Genomic DNA, 18,110 nt, shown 5'->3' on the forward strand with positions numbered 1-18,110 from the left:
AGAAAGAACCAAGTTTTGGTCGCAAAAATGCTCCCAGTTAAGATTGTTGATAACTGCTAAAAGGTGCTGAATAGAACAAAACGTGCTTTTATATATAGAATCGAAAGTGTAACCAACATTGAGTGAAGCGCAGGTGGCGGAAATTAATGGACGGTTTCTTTTGTTAAGCTCATTTCTATTCAGACAATTTCTCAAAAGTGAAACAACGTGGAAACGGATACATTTCTCTAACAGTTGGCAGGTTTTTTAGCACACTGAAAAAACTGTGAGGAACAAGACTAATGTTGAAAAAAAAAACACTTTTGAACTGAGATGAACATGATTTTAACATATTCTGACTTGAGATTGTTTTTTCCTGGATGATGTTTTCAAACTGGTTCCTCAGGTGATATGTTGGTACAGTGGGTAGGTAGGTAGGTGAAGATCTTTTGTGTGTTTTACCCACCCACCTGCATTCCACATGAAGAAAATCACAGTTCTTTAGCACACAATACCGGTAGGACTACTGTACCTTTTTTCTCTCAGAGCTGATCTCTAACAATCTCATTCATTTTGGACATTTTTGACTTGGCATCAGTCATATCCAGAAAACAGTTACATCAATATTGGTGCATGTAAATATCACATATAATCTTTATTGGCACAACAAAAGTACAACAAATTTTGTAAGGTCTTCTACAACTACAAACGTACAAACATACAAGGAGATCCAAATGGAGTAAGCCGGCTATGTACAAGTACATGAATATACATCAACATGTTGAGTGTGATGCATGACTACTAACGTTAGTTTTCATATATTACACGTTATTCTGAATGTATTCTCATAGTTTATAATATCGTATCTTCTTGGATTTCAGGATGTGACATTGTGTGACCTACAGTGAGAAAACTACATCTAGAGAGACCAGCTTTGATTCCCAAGAAATCTCGGCTCAGAAATTCTAAATGTTGTGTCTCAGCATTTGGAAAATCACTTAAAAGTTTTTAACTGAACGGTATATACGTGGCAGCCAACTTTTGGCTGTGGGACCCTATGACCTAGCCTCTATGACCAGACTGAGCATGGGTGGCCTCTTCAGTCGCGCTCCCGAGCAGGACCCAGACTACGCCTGGCGGAGACAGAACGAGGAGGAACTCACCAACCCCCTGTACAAGTTTGTGAACCTGAAACGAGAGGGGGAACTGTTGACAGTGTTTGAGAGGGAGGGGGAGGAGGGACTGAGGAGGTATTGTAGGGAACACCTGGAGTCATACCTGTACGATGGTGGAAACGGGAAAAGGATAGACAAGAAGGAGTTTGTCCTATGGGAGGCACACCAGGCTGCAAAGGTGAGAAACTGACTTAAAACTCGATCTGCAAGGCTGAAGTAACACTAGGATTTTACAAAAAAAGGTCCAAAAGTTAGCCTCTACCAGGCTTAAGACTGGAATATCTGAGTTGACAAAACTGTTGATGGTTAACAGGTGGTTGAAACGCTCAGTAATTGTTTTTTCAACTAGTCTAACTCCATTTTCTACAGTTAACAGTGACAATGAGTTTCTTAAGTCTTGACAGGGTTTAACTGGACTGTTCCAAACTGGCAAGTATAATGCTTTAGGTGACCAACTACCCTGGCATGTTAGTATTGAAGCCTGGTCTAGGCCAAAAGGCTCAGCAAAGTATTTTTCATTTGGCAAGTTTTATTCAGTCAGCAGTTATGTCGTGCTTGGATGTCATCTTATCAAGATTGACATCAAAGCACTTCACAAACAAATGAGTCATTATGTCTAAGGACTATCCAATTTATGTTTATTGTGACATTTCAAACCACTAACAAAGGTCATCTACTGGGTAACTAGGTCAAACGTTTTCAACATGTTTGTCATGGATGGCTGATAGTCACTGTGTTAGTAGTAAACATTGCTGGCATATCTGAGTGGACAAAACTGTTGATGGTTAACAGGTAGTTGAAATGCTCAGTATTTGTTTTTTCAACTAGTCTAACTCCTTTTTCTACCGTTAACAGTGACAATGAGTATCTAGTCTTTAAAGGGTTCTACATATTGCTGACAAGGATTCTTTTTTTTTTGTATTCAAATCTGCAAAGGATTTGGAAAAGAAGGATTTTGTAGTCAAAATGTATTCATGACAGAATTATGTTTTATGGAGTAAAGCCCCAAAGTAAATCAAAGGTTAAATCAAACTAAAAAGGCTGCCAACCCCCTGGGATAATGCTCAATATGATAGCATTTATGTCATACCTGGGCAGCAATAACATTGAATACAGGTGTTCCAGTGCATGTGATAAATAATGGTGTAACACAGCGTTGTATTTACTCATGACATACATGTATTAGTAGGCTTCCAAATGATCCGTAGAATAGTTTGAATATGTTTGGAGTGCGCCAATTTCAAAAATTTGAATATCGGATTTGGCAATTATCAAATTTTTGGCAAATTTTGCATTGAAATGTGTGTTTTCAAATGCCGTGTTTAAAACGATAGCAATTCTGCATAAGGACAAAATTCTGATGCAATTTTGACCAAACGTCCAATGGAAACAGTAAAAAAATCCTGGTTTTGTGCAGGTGCAGCTTTTGATGGGTGAAACAGTACTTAATGGTACTATTGCAATGTCAATTGGATGGATTGTGTTCATGATTCAATAATTGAATGAATGAATGAATGAATGAATGAATGAATGAATGAATGAATGAATGAATGAATGAATGAATGAATGAATGAATGAATGAATGAGGCTTTATTTCCGTGTGGTGTGCTTCACGCGCCCAGCCCATGTGGGCTTATATGACAATATTTGATAATACAATATGAGTAGTACACCAACAAGAGAGAATCGGGATACAGAGATAACAAAATCAACTCCCGATGGGTTGGTGGATAAAGCAGTCCAGTCCGATCAGCAGAGTGCTTTTTCCACCCCCAAATTGGACTGGATACCATTGTCTGCCAATCGGACTGCACTGCTTTTTCCACCAACCCAACCCAACTCCTGACGTCCTTGTGTATTTCCAGGGCTGTGCCTTCGTGGAGACTCGTAGTGAAGAGGAAATACTGGACGACTGGAAAGAGGACAAGTTTAACAAGTTCCGGGATCACGAGGCATGCTGGGACCTGTACAAACGCGGCGGTGTCGGGGAGACGGCGCTCCACCTGTGCTTCCTCAACAACACGCACAACTTCACAAAGATCGCACACGTGCTGCTGGACATGTACCCACAGTTAGCACTGGATTACTACGAGGGAGAGGAGTACTATGGTGGGTGTGAAGTGTTTAATGTTTGTGTTTTACAAGACATTTAGAAAAATGTAACATTTACTCATGTATTAGACATATTTGGTTGAAGTTGAATAGGTGTAGTTCTTGCTATATAAGGCCACACCAATTTAATCAACTGGTTATCGGATATGCCCCCTTCATTTTTTTCTGATTTGCCCCAACCCCCTACACACACACACAAAATACAGGTTCTGAATCAACTCCAAAATGCTCATATTTTTGACTGAACAGTTGAAGAAAGTCCTTGTTGTTACACTACAGGTTTTTCCATCTGTCAATGTAGTGTTTTGAAGTTCGAAATTCATAGTTTGAATTATAAACCAGCCTGGCGTGTTGACTTTATGGCTGTCCTATCATAGTTTTGTAGCCATCACAGTTGCTTCATATTTCTTCTGAAAAAATCTGAGGCTGTGGCTTAGCAATAACAATTTTCCAACTATCTGAAAATATAAAATGAGATCTGTGAGTTAGTTCAGCCAAGCTTAGCTTTCTGCCATCAAGACTCAGGTCAGACCAAAGTACATCATGAAATTCAATGTATTCCTGTTGCAGGTGAGAGCTGTCTGCACATAGCTATCGTACACGATGCGCTGGACTCGGTCAAACTGCTCGTGGAAAAATGTGGCGCCGACGTGAACCTCCGCGCCACTGGACGCTTCTTCCTCCCCGAGGACCAAAAGAAACTCAACATCATGACGAAGGCCCTGATGACGACGGACTACAAGGGGTACGCGTACTACGGGGAGTACCCGCTGGCCTTCGCCGCGTGTTTTGAGTCCCACGAGATTTACGACTTCCTGGTGCAGAAAGGGGCGGACCCGAACCTACCGGACTCGTTTGGGAACACGGTGCTTCACATGCTGGTCATTCATAACAAACCTGTAAGTCTTGTTGTTTATTCATTTATTTTATTTATTGGTTTGGCTGTTCAACCCTCACAGCCAGGGCAGCCAAACTAGCCAGTGGCTATTACAAAGGGCTTGCCCTGTTGACAAGACATGACAAAACATTACGACAACATATACCCGGTAAGGTGGATTAACAATCTACAAAACTATTAAAAAACATAATTCTGTGTAAATAAAAACTTTCTACAAAGAAACTTGATGTGGAGATGTCATAAAGTTTGCAGGTCCTGGAACTTTCTGTTTGTTTCTTAAACATCATCTTTCCAACTTTTGATTGCTTTTATCATTTTTCCACGAAAATGTGCTTCCAGCATTGAACCATTCAATTGGAAATTGTGCTTTTCAGGCTTAAGAATTTATCATGATCATACAATCAGCAATCTACTTTTTGCTTTATGTTTCACTGCTTTTTGCTCCTTTTTGCTGTTTCTGTACACTGCAAGATGCACAATATTTTTGTCATTTCTTTCTCCACTAGTCCATGTACAAGTATGCCATGAAACACCCCACCAAGCCAGCTGACCCCTACAGGAAGAACAAGGAGGATCTCACCCCCCTGACCCTGGCCTGTAAGATTGGGAGACCAGATATGTTCAACACTATCCTGGAGCTGGGCTCACAGGTCAGGAGCAGTCTTACTATGATAATCATTATATTGTTCTCTGGATCCGATTTACATGTGGGCAAAAACCCGATGGTATGAAAGCTATCATGAAAGTTCATCTGTGTTGGTTAAGTTACATGTTTAGAAGAAGACCAGAGTAACTGGTCGAAAGCTCTATGTGAGAGAACTTTTTTGTGTTGGACCAAAAGTTTTAACTCTAAACAAATATGCACAGTTAAGCATATAAGAACTGTGTATGTTGAATTTTTTCTGTGTGTAAATTGGCCTAAGTGGCATACGTTACCTTGAGGCCTGGCATAGAATCTCAACGTACATGTATATTCTTGGCGTACACCAAAGCAGGCCAATTTATAAGCAAAAAAATTACACGTACATGTGTATGTATATTGCATGCAGTTTTCGTACTGTCAGGTTTCTGCTAGCATGTAAATTGGGTATAAGAAGAAAACTTGATAGAAGTGGAGATTGAAATATTTTTTTAAAATATAAAACTACATGTATATAGAAGTGCCAATGCTGATTAGAGTGACTCCCTTGATACGCGTTTTCTGTAGTTCCCACTGCACATGACATTGTACATTTGTCTTACACTAGGGTTAACATCCTTGGACAGGAATATGTATCAATTATTCATATTAAATCTTCTTAATACAACAGTTACCGTGATCCAAAATTAATGTTATAAATGGTCAATTCCCCCTGTAATATTTCACTTCTGGCATATCTATTAATAATTTACATAAGGAAGGCAAAGACCCTTTTATTTTTTATGACATGGCATATACTCATCTATTTGGTCACTGGATCTCAACTTTAAATAAAAAAATGTAATAAAACTAGAAAGGCCAATATTTGCTTTGGAGCAAATACAGCGATGGCTTCACCACATTTTACGACATGGCAGGGAAAGAATGAGAAACACAAGGGAAAACAATGCTTTACATTGATATAACTATAATATGAAGTAACATACAACTAAGACTACAACAGTTGGCTAGCTATTCCCTACATTATTGGTTAGGATTTTTAATTGCATAATGCAAACTGTTGATTTTCAAAAAAAAAAACGTTCATGCCCCGCATTCCAATGCTGGAGCAGGAAAGCTTGAAATACCTACCAAAACACTTGAATACAGACATACTGTCAGTATGGAAATGGTCTGTGCAGGTGTTCATCAAGTTAAATCCCAACAGCCAATCAGCAAGAAATGCTCTGTGCAGGTGGAAATGGTCTGTGCAGGTGTTAATCAAGTTAAATCCCAACAGCCAATCAGCAAGAAGAAGAGAGGAAAGCTGCATGCCTATTGGTTGATGCCCTGCATTCCATTGTGATGACTCATGCCAAATGTGGTTAACACTGCCCACTGACACAGTAATACATTTGCTATAATACAGCCAAAAAACTCAAATAAAACCATTCTAAAAGCCTGTATCACAAAAATTTAAAAAACGCCTAAGGGTATTTGCCCACTGTACCTCCATACCAAATTTCAGATCCTTAGGCCCCAAAATGAAGAAGCTGAATCCATTTAAAGATATGGCAGGAGGAGAAGAAGAAGAAGAAGAAGGAGGAGAAACATCAGAAAAAGCAATATGGTTTCACCACACCACTTCGTGGTGTGGTGAAGCCATAATAAATGTTCGCTCTACTTTCAACAGTCATAACAGTATTAACAGGTAGTACATAATAAAAAAAGTGCCAAGATTTAAAACTCAACTGAAAACGCGTCAAGCAACTTTTCTCTGTCAGTTAGTGAACTTGAAATCATTGAAAGGCAAGGACAGTGACCAGTTTGCTTACATGGTTGTCTGGCAACCAAGTTATTTTGTAATTGGGAACATACCCGAGGAACCGGTTCCATTCAGCAAAGCAAGTAAATATTTGCCGTCCTAACATAGGTGAAGGTTTGTTTCCCTTTGTTGGTGTGAATGACATGTTGTGTTGGCAGTACAAAGGCTAAATAGACTTACCTACAAAGACACTGAGATTACTAAATGGACAAAACCAGCAGTGGGTGTGATTGAAGCATTGCACTGGCTGAGTTCAAAGACTTAGTTTGTCTACAAAGAAATTAAGATTAACTTGGGCAAAGTCAGCAACTAAATTTCTTTAATTCAGGTTTTTGATCTTGGTTACAGAACGAGAGTGCAGTACAAAATAATTTACATAGAAAAAAATATATACCACAATCAATGACAATCATTGCATTTGATGTACCAAAACAAAATTGTCTTATCTGGCTATCTCTTTTTGAACATGAAGTGTACTAGTATGTAATAATTTAAAAGAGATTTTGTTCTTATTTCCACAGGAGTTCTGGTCCTACAGCAATTTCACCTGTTCTGCCTACCCACTGTTCTCTGTGGATTCTATTACAGCAGAGGGGGAGACAGGTAAGTCAAACTAGATAACACTATTAATAGTTATGGATTATTTAATCTAAGACCTGTGTATTGCCAGCCCATTCTTCCATTTGAAGATTTTATTCTCTTGGTATTTTCTGCAGTTTAATTGATATGTAATATAAGTTGTGATTATAAACTACATGACCTGTTGTCCCCCCACCCCCCTGCCAAGTTGTTCCTGCCAAGTTGTGTTTGAAAATGTAAGAAACAGCAAACAGTATCTGTATCTGTCGCCTGTATCAGTATGGCTGGTATAACTGCATTGACGTAACATACCAGCTTCACAGGCACATGGCGCGGTAGCAGCAGGCTACATTACACTGAACGACTTGTATTTAACCTCCTTGGTTACACCTAGCCTTTGAACATGATGTCATCTAACAATTAAGGACTTGAACACAGCAGAAGCGGACACAATAAACAACCTTGTGTCCGCCGCCTCTAAACAGTAACAGTGCAGTATTTGGGCAGGGACCTTATGGAAACGACCTTGCAAGGACATATGGACTACGATTACGGACTATCGATTTAGGACAGTGACCTCTGACCTCATGCCAGAATAATCGTCCCTACGATTGTGGGCATTAGATGGAAGAAGAAGAAGAACTCTAAACATTGTTTAAAGCTATCAGTAATGTCAGTTGAGATGTTTACACTATGTTATTAACGTCATGTGACCTGTATGTCCAGACTGGAAGTCAGCCCTGATGATCCTGATTGACGGACGAAGTGAGTGGACCCTTCCCATGCTGCAAGGAGGGGTCATAGGTCAGCTGCTGGAAGAGAAGTGGAAAGTCTTTGGACGGGTAAGAGTTGACAAATTTTGCTATATTCATCTGTGATTTTAGTATCAATCTGTGAGTGCGAATATAATGTGAAGGCTTTGTCCGTGGTACTGAACCACCTCTGAAGAAGGTAAAGTCCCTGTCACACATTCAGAACCTTCCCCCGAATGGTTGGGATCAGTCTGACCAAATTTAGATCATGCCTCTTAACCTTGGTTGGACAAAATCTTGGGTAAAAATATAAACATCCAAGGACCACCATCAACCACTCTTGGAACACCATGTCCATGATTTGCCTCCAAAAATGTGGGAAACTGAGTTTTTAAAGGGTTGAAAATCCAACATTTGTCCCTGGACCCCCTTAGATTGCGAGCACTCTCCCCCCCCCAGGTCTGATCATGAACCCTGGCTATGTATGACAGGGTAAAGATGCATAAGTTGACATTTTAAGATGTGCCCTCTCATCCACTTTCCCCTGATCTCACTGTAAGACGTGTTGAAAGAATGGTTCAGGAGTTCCCATGTACAGGACCACTAACATACTAGTATTGTATAGTAAAATCATGTGGTGTTTACCTGTTGTCCCCACAGAGAACGTTTGGCCTGCAGCTGCTGTGGTTAGTTCTGCACCTGGTGTTCCTCAGTACAGCCGTGTACCTCCGCCCTGACAACATACAACTCATCACGGGCACCACAGCCTCAGATATAGTAAGGCTCCTAGAAATATATTATATAAATTTTTTCAGCAAATAATTTCATCGGGTTAATGAAGAATTGAATTGCAAAGTTCTTTCTTTGCAACCACTGTTGAACAAGAGCTGAGGAAGATGACAGATGGTCATCAAAAAGTCATCTTTTGTTAAACAAGTGAAATTGTAAATAAACTTACTATAAAGAACTTTGCTATTTGATAGTTCATATTAGTTTTTTGGGTTGAAAAAAATTTTGTCTTATATTTCTGTCATACCTAGCTGTTAAGTAGCGATCTTAAAGTTTATATTTACCATTTTAATCAATTTTAGTATCTCTGGCCACACAATGTGCTAATGTTACAGTTTTGAATTCGAAAGAAAACTGATTATTAATTACCTTATGTCTTCCTTCCTGTTCCGATTGGAATATTCATGCTGGTTAATCTTTCCACAGGCACGTTACATCACAGAGATCCTGATTGTGATCAATGCCATCGTCTTCCTCTTACTAGAAGTAAACGAAATCAGGATGGTCGGTTTCATGGGACTGATAAAAAATATTGTGAGTATGAGAAATCCTTGACAATGCAATTTTTGTATTGAAGTGTGTGCTGATTTTTTGGTAACATGAAGTAAGATACTTAGACTGGCATGTAAAACACTAACTTAAAGAGTTAACATAGGATTGTATGGCGTAATGCTTGGATGTTTAGCACAGAACCCATAGGTCCTGGGTTCGAATCCTCCAACTTGTCCCAGTGTTGTGCCCTTGGGAAAGCCACTTTACATGAATTTCCTCACTTCACTTAGGCGAAAATTAGTACTCTAGTACCTAGCCTTACAAAATTTAATGTAGTTAGTGAATTGACCCTTGGATAGGATGTTAAATGGTCCCGTATATGGGGAGAGCCACACCTCACGTTAAAGAACACATGTTGGGGAGAGCACATGTTAAAGAACCCATCACAGTTTTTGAAAAAGAGCATGCCCTGGTGTGCAAATGCTACTATCTGAGAGTTGGTGATTCACTACAATTCACCTGGATGGAGGCCTGGCAAACCCCCAATTCGTATTCACTCAACTCATCTTGTATTAGCCCCCCCTTAATATGCAAGCTGTAGCAAAGTTGCATTTCACTAGTAGCTGCTTCAAAAAGCATCATGCTTCACAGTTGACAATAAAACAAGAAGAAGAAGAAAGAGTTAACTCTATTAACCAATGTTTTTGCTTGTCTACAGTTGAATGTACCAGACAAAGTCCTGTTCATGATCGGCTGTGTGTGCATCGTCCTGTGCATTCCTATGAGATTCACCAAGCTAGTGGAGGTAGAGGACTGGCTGTTGGGGATAGCTATAGTTGGCAGCTGGTTCTACATATTCTTCTACTGCAGGTAGGAACAAGTTATCATAACAAATATGGCTATCACTGGGCAATGTTCTCCAAGGCTATGGATATGAGAATCCCAAGTGTTTGATGATATGGGTTTGGATGAAATATGATGTCAGCACATAAAACAACAACAATGGATTGGCCTGCAAATTACAGAATATAGAAGAAAAGAGTAAAACATTTGCTATGAGACCATTTGTTGAGTGGAAAGTATTAGAATGGGTCAATGTTTCACAGATGAAATAGTTTACATTATGAAGGCAGGATGTTATGACATTAGTTCAAAGTGTATATCAATATTAATTGTTTACAGCAAATTCATGCCGAGGGTTAATTGCAAATACACAAGAAACACTGATATAGGTACAAGCAAGTACATGTAATACTAGACACTAGTACTCACTCACTCACTAGACACAAGCTAGACACAAGAAATAAAAACTACCGTATCTCTGAAATCTACTGGAGAAGACAAAAGATCCCACTTTTTCTGTAATGTGTGGGTTTTCTGATGTTAAGAGTAATCTTTGAAGGATGTCAACAAATAACTTGAAATATTTCTTTATTTTTCTTGAACAGAGGTTGGACCCTGACCGGTCCGTTTGTGACGATGATCTATAAGATGATAGCAGGAGACATGGCGAGGTTTGGTATCATCTACCTCACCTTCCTCATCACATTCGCTCCAGGTGAGAAGAACAATACTGGGGAACATACTGGGCTGGTTTATAATTTTGAAATTTCAATTAAACCATTGATAAAGGTAAAAACTGTAACAAAGTTTGGAAGGCAAGGACTTCCTTCTAGGGCCAAAATATGAGTATTTTGGAGCAATTCTTTTGGCAAATCAGAAAATATGAAGCGGGCGAATCTGAGAACCAACTAATCAAATTGGTGTGGCCTAATCATATTTTATTTCAGGCACTATCATCTGTTTCAATACTATATTCTATTTCGTCTCCCCCAGCATTCTGGATCATGTTCCGAGACAAGCCCACAGAGAAGTTTGACTCAGAGATCGGAGCAGTGATGACTCTCTTCCAGATGACATTAGGAGAATTTGATGTAAGTTTTCCAGCCTTCCTAACAACATCGCCATGTATTTCTGAGAGAATGTTAAGAAGGAAAGTATCTTTGTAGATATATCTATATTAGTAGTGTACTGGACTGGTTTACATCTATTTAGGAATATAATATACATACATGATGTACTAAGTGATAGGCGAAGGCCGTTCGGAAGTGCGGGCAAGGCCGGCCGCGGCCGGGCCCGGTTTCGTTTTAACAGAGAAAGCTCCGAACTGTAACGGCCTTCAAAAACTCATTGTAATTATATTGTATTTGTACTGCTGTATGGCTATTATGTGCTATGTACTGTGTTGTTATCATTGTATTGTTTCTGCATTTTTATTGTACCCAGATCTACCTGAAAAACAGGTCAAATGACCTGAGTGTATCTTCTGGTTAAATAAATAAACTGAAACTGACATGTACAAACATGCACATTTTCAGCACCAAGGACAGGTACTGCTGTATGAACACATGACCACTGTGGTGTAGTAGTGTACTAACTGGACTGGTTTACATTCATGTAGGGAACATAATAAATGTATATATTTACATGATTATACAAGCATGCACACATGCCCCAAGGACAGGTACTGTTACACGAAAAGACTGCCATTATGGGCATTACATTCAACAAAAACATCATCAACAACAGCATTCAACCGCAAAATTACCACAAATACACAGTGATTTACAGTATATGAATGAAGAATTTTTTCTCCCTCCCCCAGTACCCAGTGTTTAACCTAGCAGAGTTCCCAGCCCTGGCCAAGCTGCTGTTTGTGGTGTTCATGATGCTGGTACCCATCATGCTCCTCAACATGCTCATCGCCATGATGTCCAACACTTTCCAGGAGGTCAGAAACAACTTTTGTTCTTGTAATACCTAATTGTTGCAAATAACTAGAAAGGTAACATTTGCGTAGCAAATATGTAACGTTTACTGTCATGTAGTCTTAACAAAGTACTGCAGTTTATTGCTACTTAAATTCATATGCATGGTGACCAGCCCCTCCAGCATCCTGCCACTTTGCTACATAATGTAACCCAACACCACAGGGTGTCTGCTACAGCACCAGTTACCATGGTGACAGCTGTCAAAATGAATCTTACCTTCCGTATTTCCCTCAGGTGGTGGACAGGTCTGAAAGAGAGTGGAGAAGACAGGTATGTTCAAATATACATTCTATTCTGCAGTTATGCTTTTATTGTTATTTCAGGGTTTCTTTTTGAAAGATTATACATGTACAACAGTTGCTGTCCTACAATGATTACTATCAACACAGATGAAATTCGATGATCTGTACAAGAGTACAAATAACAAAACTTAAGGATATATAGATATAGAGCTGGTTTTACCGTCTTTAAACACAATCAATATGTGCGTCTTCCAGAAATGCAACCATAAGAGGATCAAATTTTCGCTATAAAAGAAGTCTTCCTCTTTATAGTATTATCAACTTCATATTCCTTAGTAGTTAAAGTTGACAATGGTACTTACTTTATTACATGTGGATTTGTATCCTTGTTGCCATTGCAGAAAGCCAAGATCATCGTGTCCCTGGAGCGTTCCTTCTCCAAGTCCTCCCTGCAGCAGTTCCGTACAGACTACTCCATCAGGCTGCAGGAGAACTCAGCGGTGCACCTGCCGGTGGAGCCGGGTCCACACGGTCTGCGCGCCCTGCTGGTCATCAAGGAGGAGACCATGAGCAGGGCCAAGAAGAAGAGCGGCGTGGTGGCCAGCTGGAAGGTGAGGTTTCAGATCTGTTAAAGTTAAAACTTTTGGTCCAACACAAAAATTCTCTCACCTAGAGCTTTCTATCAGTCACTTTGGTCTTCCTCAGTAGACTGACCCAGTGAGGCTTGTCACGTGGCTTCTTTGAAGTGTGATGTCAACACTTGGTCAAAGGTATCTGGTAGACATCACACTTCAAAGAAGCCACATGACAAGCCACACTGGGTCAGCTGGAAAGTGATCGAGTTTTGAAATCATCATAAACAACAAGGTCACACCAATTTGATTTGTTGGTTCTCGGATATTTTTAGAAAAAATATGAAGCGACAGGGCAAAGAAAAAACAGACCTAGGTCTGCTGTGGTAGCCCCAAAAGCTATGATAGGAGCCATGAAGTCAACATATCATGCTGATGTATAATTTTGATTTTTGGGATGATAGAAAACTTTTCAACAACTAAGAAAATATCTACTTTTGAGTAAAAAAAGTTGGCGTTTATGTCTAAATTACATGACTGACATAGCCACATGCATTTAATTCACCGACTATTCTATCTTTAGCCATGGTATCTGTGCTAATGTCTGTTATCTCTTAAACCTGCTTGCCATTTGACATCTTACGGAACGTAAGTATCTCTGGTATACTCTGGAGAATGTAAACTATGTGATCCTCAGAGACCGACACAGTTGAAGATGTCAGCTGTTGTTACAGAAGCTCAAGAACCTGGCCGTTAAGTGGGCGAAAAGCTCCGACAGTGCTCCAGCCAGGGTAGGAGTGTGTGATGGAAATGTTGTGACATTGCTGTGACATGTACCAACTACTAAATATCTAAACCAGCTCAGAAAAAAACAAGAAAGTGTCATGCTGTTATTACAGATGCCAAAGAACCTGTTGGCTGTTAAGTGGGCAAAAAGCTCTGACAGTGCTCCAGGGTAGGAGTGTGTGATGGAACTGTTGTGACATTGCTGTGACATGTACCAACTACTAAATATCTAAACCAGCTCAGAAAAAAAACAAGAAACTGTGACAGTCATGCCTTCAAATCCATTCGAGATGTTAAAAAAATAGTAATACTGGTTTATTTGTTTCATGTAAAACACATAACAATGGTTCCCACATGGCAGTCACAAACTGAATTGCGTGGGGGTTCCATTAACAACAGTTGATAAAAACATTAACTGTATAGGGTACAATATTAAAAGCGTAGTTATACTGTAGCTAAATTACACAATAACAAATTTAAAATATCTAAAAGATCTCATGAAGACACATTATACAATATAATTTAGAATAGGGCAGTTTTTTTTTCTTACAAGTTCAACAGTCGCACCATGTGAGGTATTGCACTAGAGTTATATCTTTCTGATTTGCAGTGGATACTATCGAGTTTGTGAGATGACCTAGTTTTTCTTCCACTCACTTCCCCCCGTAACGGTGGTAGTAAATGTCTGTACTGGTCAGACTGTTCAAGGGATTTGGCGAATTTTGCGGTCAGTTCGTGGCGCCGTGCGTAGAGTGTAGGAAGACCAAGTTGCGCGCATGCCGTAGAGTACGACGTGAAGCTGGCTCCAAGGATGATTCGCAAGGCCCTACGTTGTACTTTCTCAATTTTGTTGCTGAGGGAGTTAGAGAGTCCGGAATGCCATACGGGTGCCCCGTATTCCATGACTGGGCGGATGTGGGAGATGTAGACAGACACAAGGTCTTCAATGGGAAGGTGGAAGTGTTTCAGTTTGCACAAGAGGTATAGCCTTTGGCTGGCTTTGTGGTAAATCGTGTCAACATGTATGTTCCACTTCAAGTTTGCTTGGAGGTGGATCCCTAGAATCTTCATGGAGCTGACTTCCTGAAGTACAACATTGTTGATCGTTAGAGGCCGTGGGATGTGCAAAGCTTTACTGAAGTAGACATACATAACTTTACACTTCCCAGGGTGCAGCATCATGTGGCTTTCCTTTGACCATTTGTCTAAGTCAGTCAGGTCTTGTTGCAAATGAGAGGAACTTGTAGGTGGGTTTCGTACTTCCAGTAAGTTTAGGTCGTCTACAAACTTCCAGCGCCTCGAGACCGCTTGTTGTGCTGCACTGTTAATATAAGCGGTGAAAATAAGTGGGCCCAATAACGTACCCTGTGGCAGACCACAAGTGACCGGTACACTGTCAGAGAGGGCCCCGTGATAGCGCACTACCTGGCATCTGTTGGTGAGAAAGTCAGATATCCATCTGGCTATGTTAGAAAGTCAGATATCCATCTAAAAACCCTGTTTTTTCCTTGAACTATCATAGAGTGGAACTCACTGCCACCAAGAACAGTAGTGGCATTATCACTAGATAGCTTTAAACAATGCTGCACTTAGATGTTCAAAGGTTAGGTGTAACAAGTTGTTTGGTGTAATGTTGCCAGCTGCCGCTGCATTGTGTTTCTGCAAAGCTGGTGTGTTACGTCGAAGAGCTGTAATACCGATACAGATAGCTGACAAACACACCCATTAGAAACATGGTTTTCGATCTAAAATGAAAAGATCCAAAATGGATTGGTTCATCTTGGGATTTACTAATTTGTGTACTACTAATCAAACTAAAAGTTACTTTTACAGTAACAAGTTTATTTTGGATTATTTGTGTGATGACTTTGATCTAATCTGTCCAGTTCAATGAAGTGCTGTGCTGCTAAGACTTAATTTTGGCTATCATTACAGCATCCATCCCTTCTCACTCAAAACTCCTGTACCTAATTGATAAGTGGTTAGATCTTATCTTAACCTTACACTTCTCATGTGTCAGAAATCACCTTAAAGCATAAGACATGAGCATCTCTGAGTGCTACAAATTATCTTTAAATTCATAGTGTCTTGGAAGGTACTGTTAGTTATTCTTGATACACAAGCATAGAAATTCAGTGTTATTTCTTTACCTTTTATGGCCAATGTGATGTCTAAAATAGAATCATCTATATATCATATATATTGTACTTGAAGTTATGAGTCTAAAAAAAACAGAATTTGGGATCAGTAGTTTCTGTTTTTTTGGACTTGGTCCTTGTATGTTAGTCCAAGTCGAACTAGGTACCCACCCCTAATTGTGACATGTCACCTGTAGTCAACTAACACACATCCTTCTTTCACATGTATTACAGGTGATCGGGAAGCATGCACGTGACAAGCTCAGTCTACAAGCCCAGTCATTAAAGCTGGAGAACAACAAAGGCAAGAAACCGCCGCAGGGTGGCAAACAAAATGGATTCTCCCTAAAAAAACCTGACTCTCACCCCAGCCTGCATGAGATAGTCGAGGATGCAGTGGAAGAGGAAGAGGAGAGAGAGGAACTGGAAGCAAAAAAGAAGAATTCTAAAGGAGAGAGTCTGAATCTACAGACGTTTAATGTACAGGTGAACAGGAACAATGATGAGAGAGATGCTGCAAGCTGCAGCAGTGCAACCAGTTTGATCCAGGTGGAACCGGCTACAGAACCTCAGGCAGCTACAGTTACTGTTCTGAAAAAGGACGGGACAGACAATAAAGTGACAGTTGAAGGACACGTCAACCCAGCTTTTGAAACTGGAGAGAATGCTGATGAGACTAAAGCAGGGGAGGAGTCATAGGAACGATACAAGTGCAATCATGAAATAGATTGAACGCAAAGATTTATCGGAAATCTTCTTCTTCTTAAATAGGTCTCGAGAATAGCTGTAAAATATGTAAATAAACATTGTGGAAAGATGGAATCATTTTTGACAAGGCTTTGACGACAAGAAGGTAATTTGATACCTTTTTGGTAAAGAGAAAGTAGTGTATATACATTTGTACGTATACTGGGTTTTAGTTTGGCAAGTGGCTTCCAAAGTTGAAACTTTGAATTCTTCAGGTGTGTTCAAACCCTGATGAGGTGAATCGAATTGATCTAATAGGGTTCATCTAATAATCTCTTTTAAGGTTATTGGCAATGAGATTACTGTAACAGTAAAAAATTTATGGCTACCTCTAAGCAGGTTTACTTAGTAGGCTTCAGCTTCTTTTTTTTACCTGTTTTTAGGTGTTTTTATATTGGCACAATGTGCTGGCAGCATTTTTTACACCAGCCAAACGTTGGGTGGCGAATGGATACTAGTACTGCTTAATAAATGCCTACCAATGATACTGTCTTGCCAATTTGATTTGTGTTGCAGCCACATAAGAGATCTGCTTGGAGATAAAGTGATGGCAGATTGGTTGGATGATGTACAGGTTCAATCATTGGCCCTGTCAGCCACATTTTGATACAAGTACCAGTACACTTATCAGCCACTTCCACTGAAAGCTGTATTAATTGAAAGAATATGTAATGTTACAGTGATTGCCAACACTAAAATGGATAGATAACATAGTATTTCTGAAAGAAGTTCTTGTATAGAAATTAAAGACGACACCAATGATGCATCAAATGGTGATGGGGATAGGTATTTTCCTAGTGAATTAAAAAGATCTGACTACACTGATGTTACTGTCTTTCATTTTAAGTTACTTTTCAGTTTTTCAGTTACTTTCCAGCTGGCTTTCTAATTCCTGTCCCATTTGTGGGGGCCTGCATGCCCTTTTTCGTAAGGTGTAATCAGGCCTTTTTACTGTCTTTGAAATCTGTAGGCAGCCACCCAAAAAATGAAGGTAATTCGTAATAGTACATTAGCCGCAAAGCGTTAAGTCGTAATCAGCTCTGAGAATTTAATGCAATTCGAAATAGGCGAAGAAATGCAGAATTTGTAATCACTACCCCCCAATGCAGGCCCTCATTTGTGGGGGCCTGCATGGGGGGTCCCGACAACGCTCTATGCTGAATTCGGAAACTTCAAGATTACGCTTTACGATAAGGTGGCTACAACGCATATATGCATTACGTAGAATTAAAACGGCGAATACGCTCTACGCAAAATGCGCCAATTACGCTGTACGTTGAATTAGAGCGGTCTGTCTACGCTCTACGTAGAATTGAAATGGGCGATTATGCTCTACGGAAAAGGCCATGCGGGCCCCCATTTGTGGCGAGGTAATTGAAACATCTAGTGTGCGCTGGGTGGGGAGGGCCTGAGGTAGAGACCTTGGAGCCACAGCAGTCAACAGGCTGGGGAGGGGGGCATTTAGGATAGAACCTGTCTTATCTTCTTAGCATCAGTCAAGTGTTCATTTATTCTCATCGAACACCAAATAAGTGAACCAGTGACCCATTGGACAGTCCAATAGTTGGAAACAC

At 40.0% G+C, this 18,110-nt stretch overlaps 1 protein-coding gene across 1 annotated transcript; it reads left to right on the forward strand.

Annotated features, from left to right (window-relative positions):
* The first annotated feature begins 995 nt into the window (after positions 1–995).
* Positions 996–16,523, forward strand: LOC109477451 (transient receptor potential cation channel subfamily V member 5-like). Its single transcript, XM_019778733.1, has 16 exons — positions 996–1,332; positions 3,020–3,263; positions 3,837–4,165; positions 4,671–4,814; positions 7,130–7,211; positions 7,914–8,029; positions 8,600–8,716; positions 9,155–9,262; positions 9,939–10,090; positions 10,669–10,778; positions 11,057–11,154; positions 11,886–12,011; positions 12,286–12,321; positions 12,695–12,904; positions 13,600–13,656; positions 16,024–16,523. Exons 1-16 carry the CDS (start codon positions 1,051–1,053, stop codon positions 16,486–16,488), a joined length of 2,676 nt encoding a protein of 891 aa, XP_019634292.1. The 5' UTR covers positions 996–1,050; the 3' UTR covers positions 16,489–16,523.
* Positions 16,524–18,110: the final 1,587 nt, after the last annotated feature.

This window comes from Branchiostoma belcheri, unplaced genomic scaffold, assembly GCF_001625305.1.
Source record: "Branchiostoma belcheri isolate BF01 breed outbred unplaced genomic scaffold, Haploidv18h27 scaffold4, whole genome shotgun sequence".
NCBI classification, from domain to species: domain Eukaryota; kingdom Metazoa; phylum Chordata; class Leptocardii; order Amphioxiformes; family Branchiostomatidae; genus Branchiostoma; species Branchiostoma belcheri.

Excerpts from the sequence above, each read along its gene's own strand:
- LOC109477451 (XM_019778733.1), top strand. The coding sequence starts at position 1,051 with ATGACCAGACTGAGCATGGGTGGCCTCTTCAGTCGCGCTCCCGAGCAG. Across the intron at positions 10,091-10,668 it reads TACATATTCTTCTACTGCAG|AGGTTGGACCCTGACCGGTC; the intron begins GTAGGAACAAGT and ends TTTCTTGAACAG. Across the intron at positions 12,905-13,599 it reads GCGTGGTGGCCAGCTGGAAG|AAGCTCAAGAACCTGGCCGT; the intron begins GTGAGGTTTCAG and ends CTGTTGTTACAG.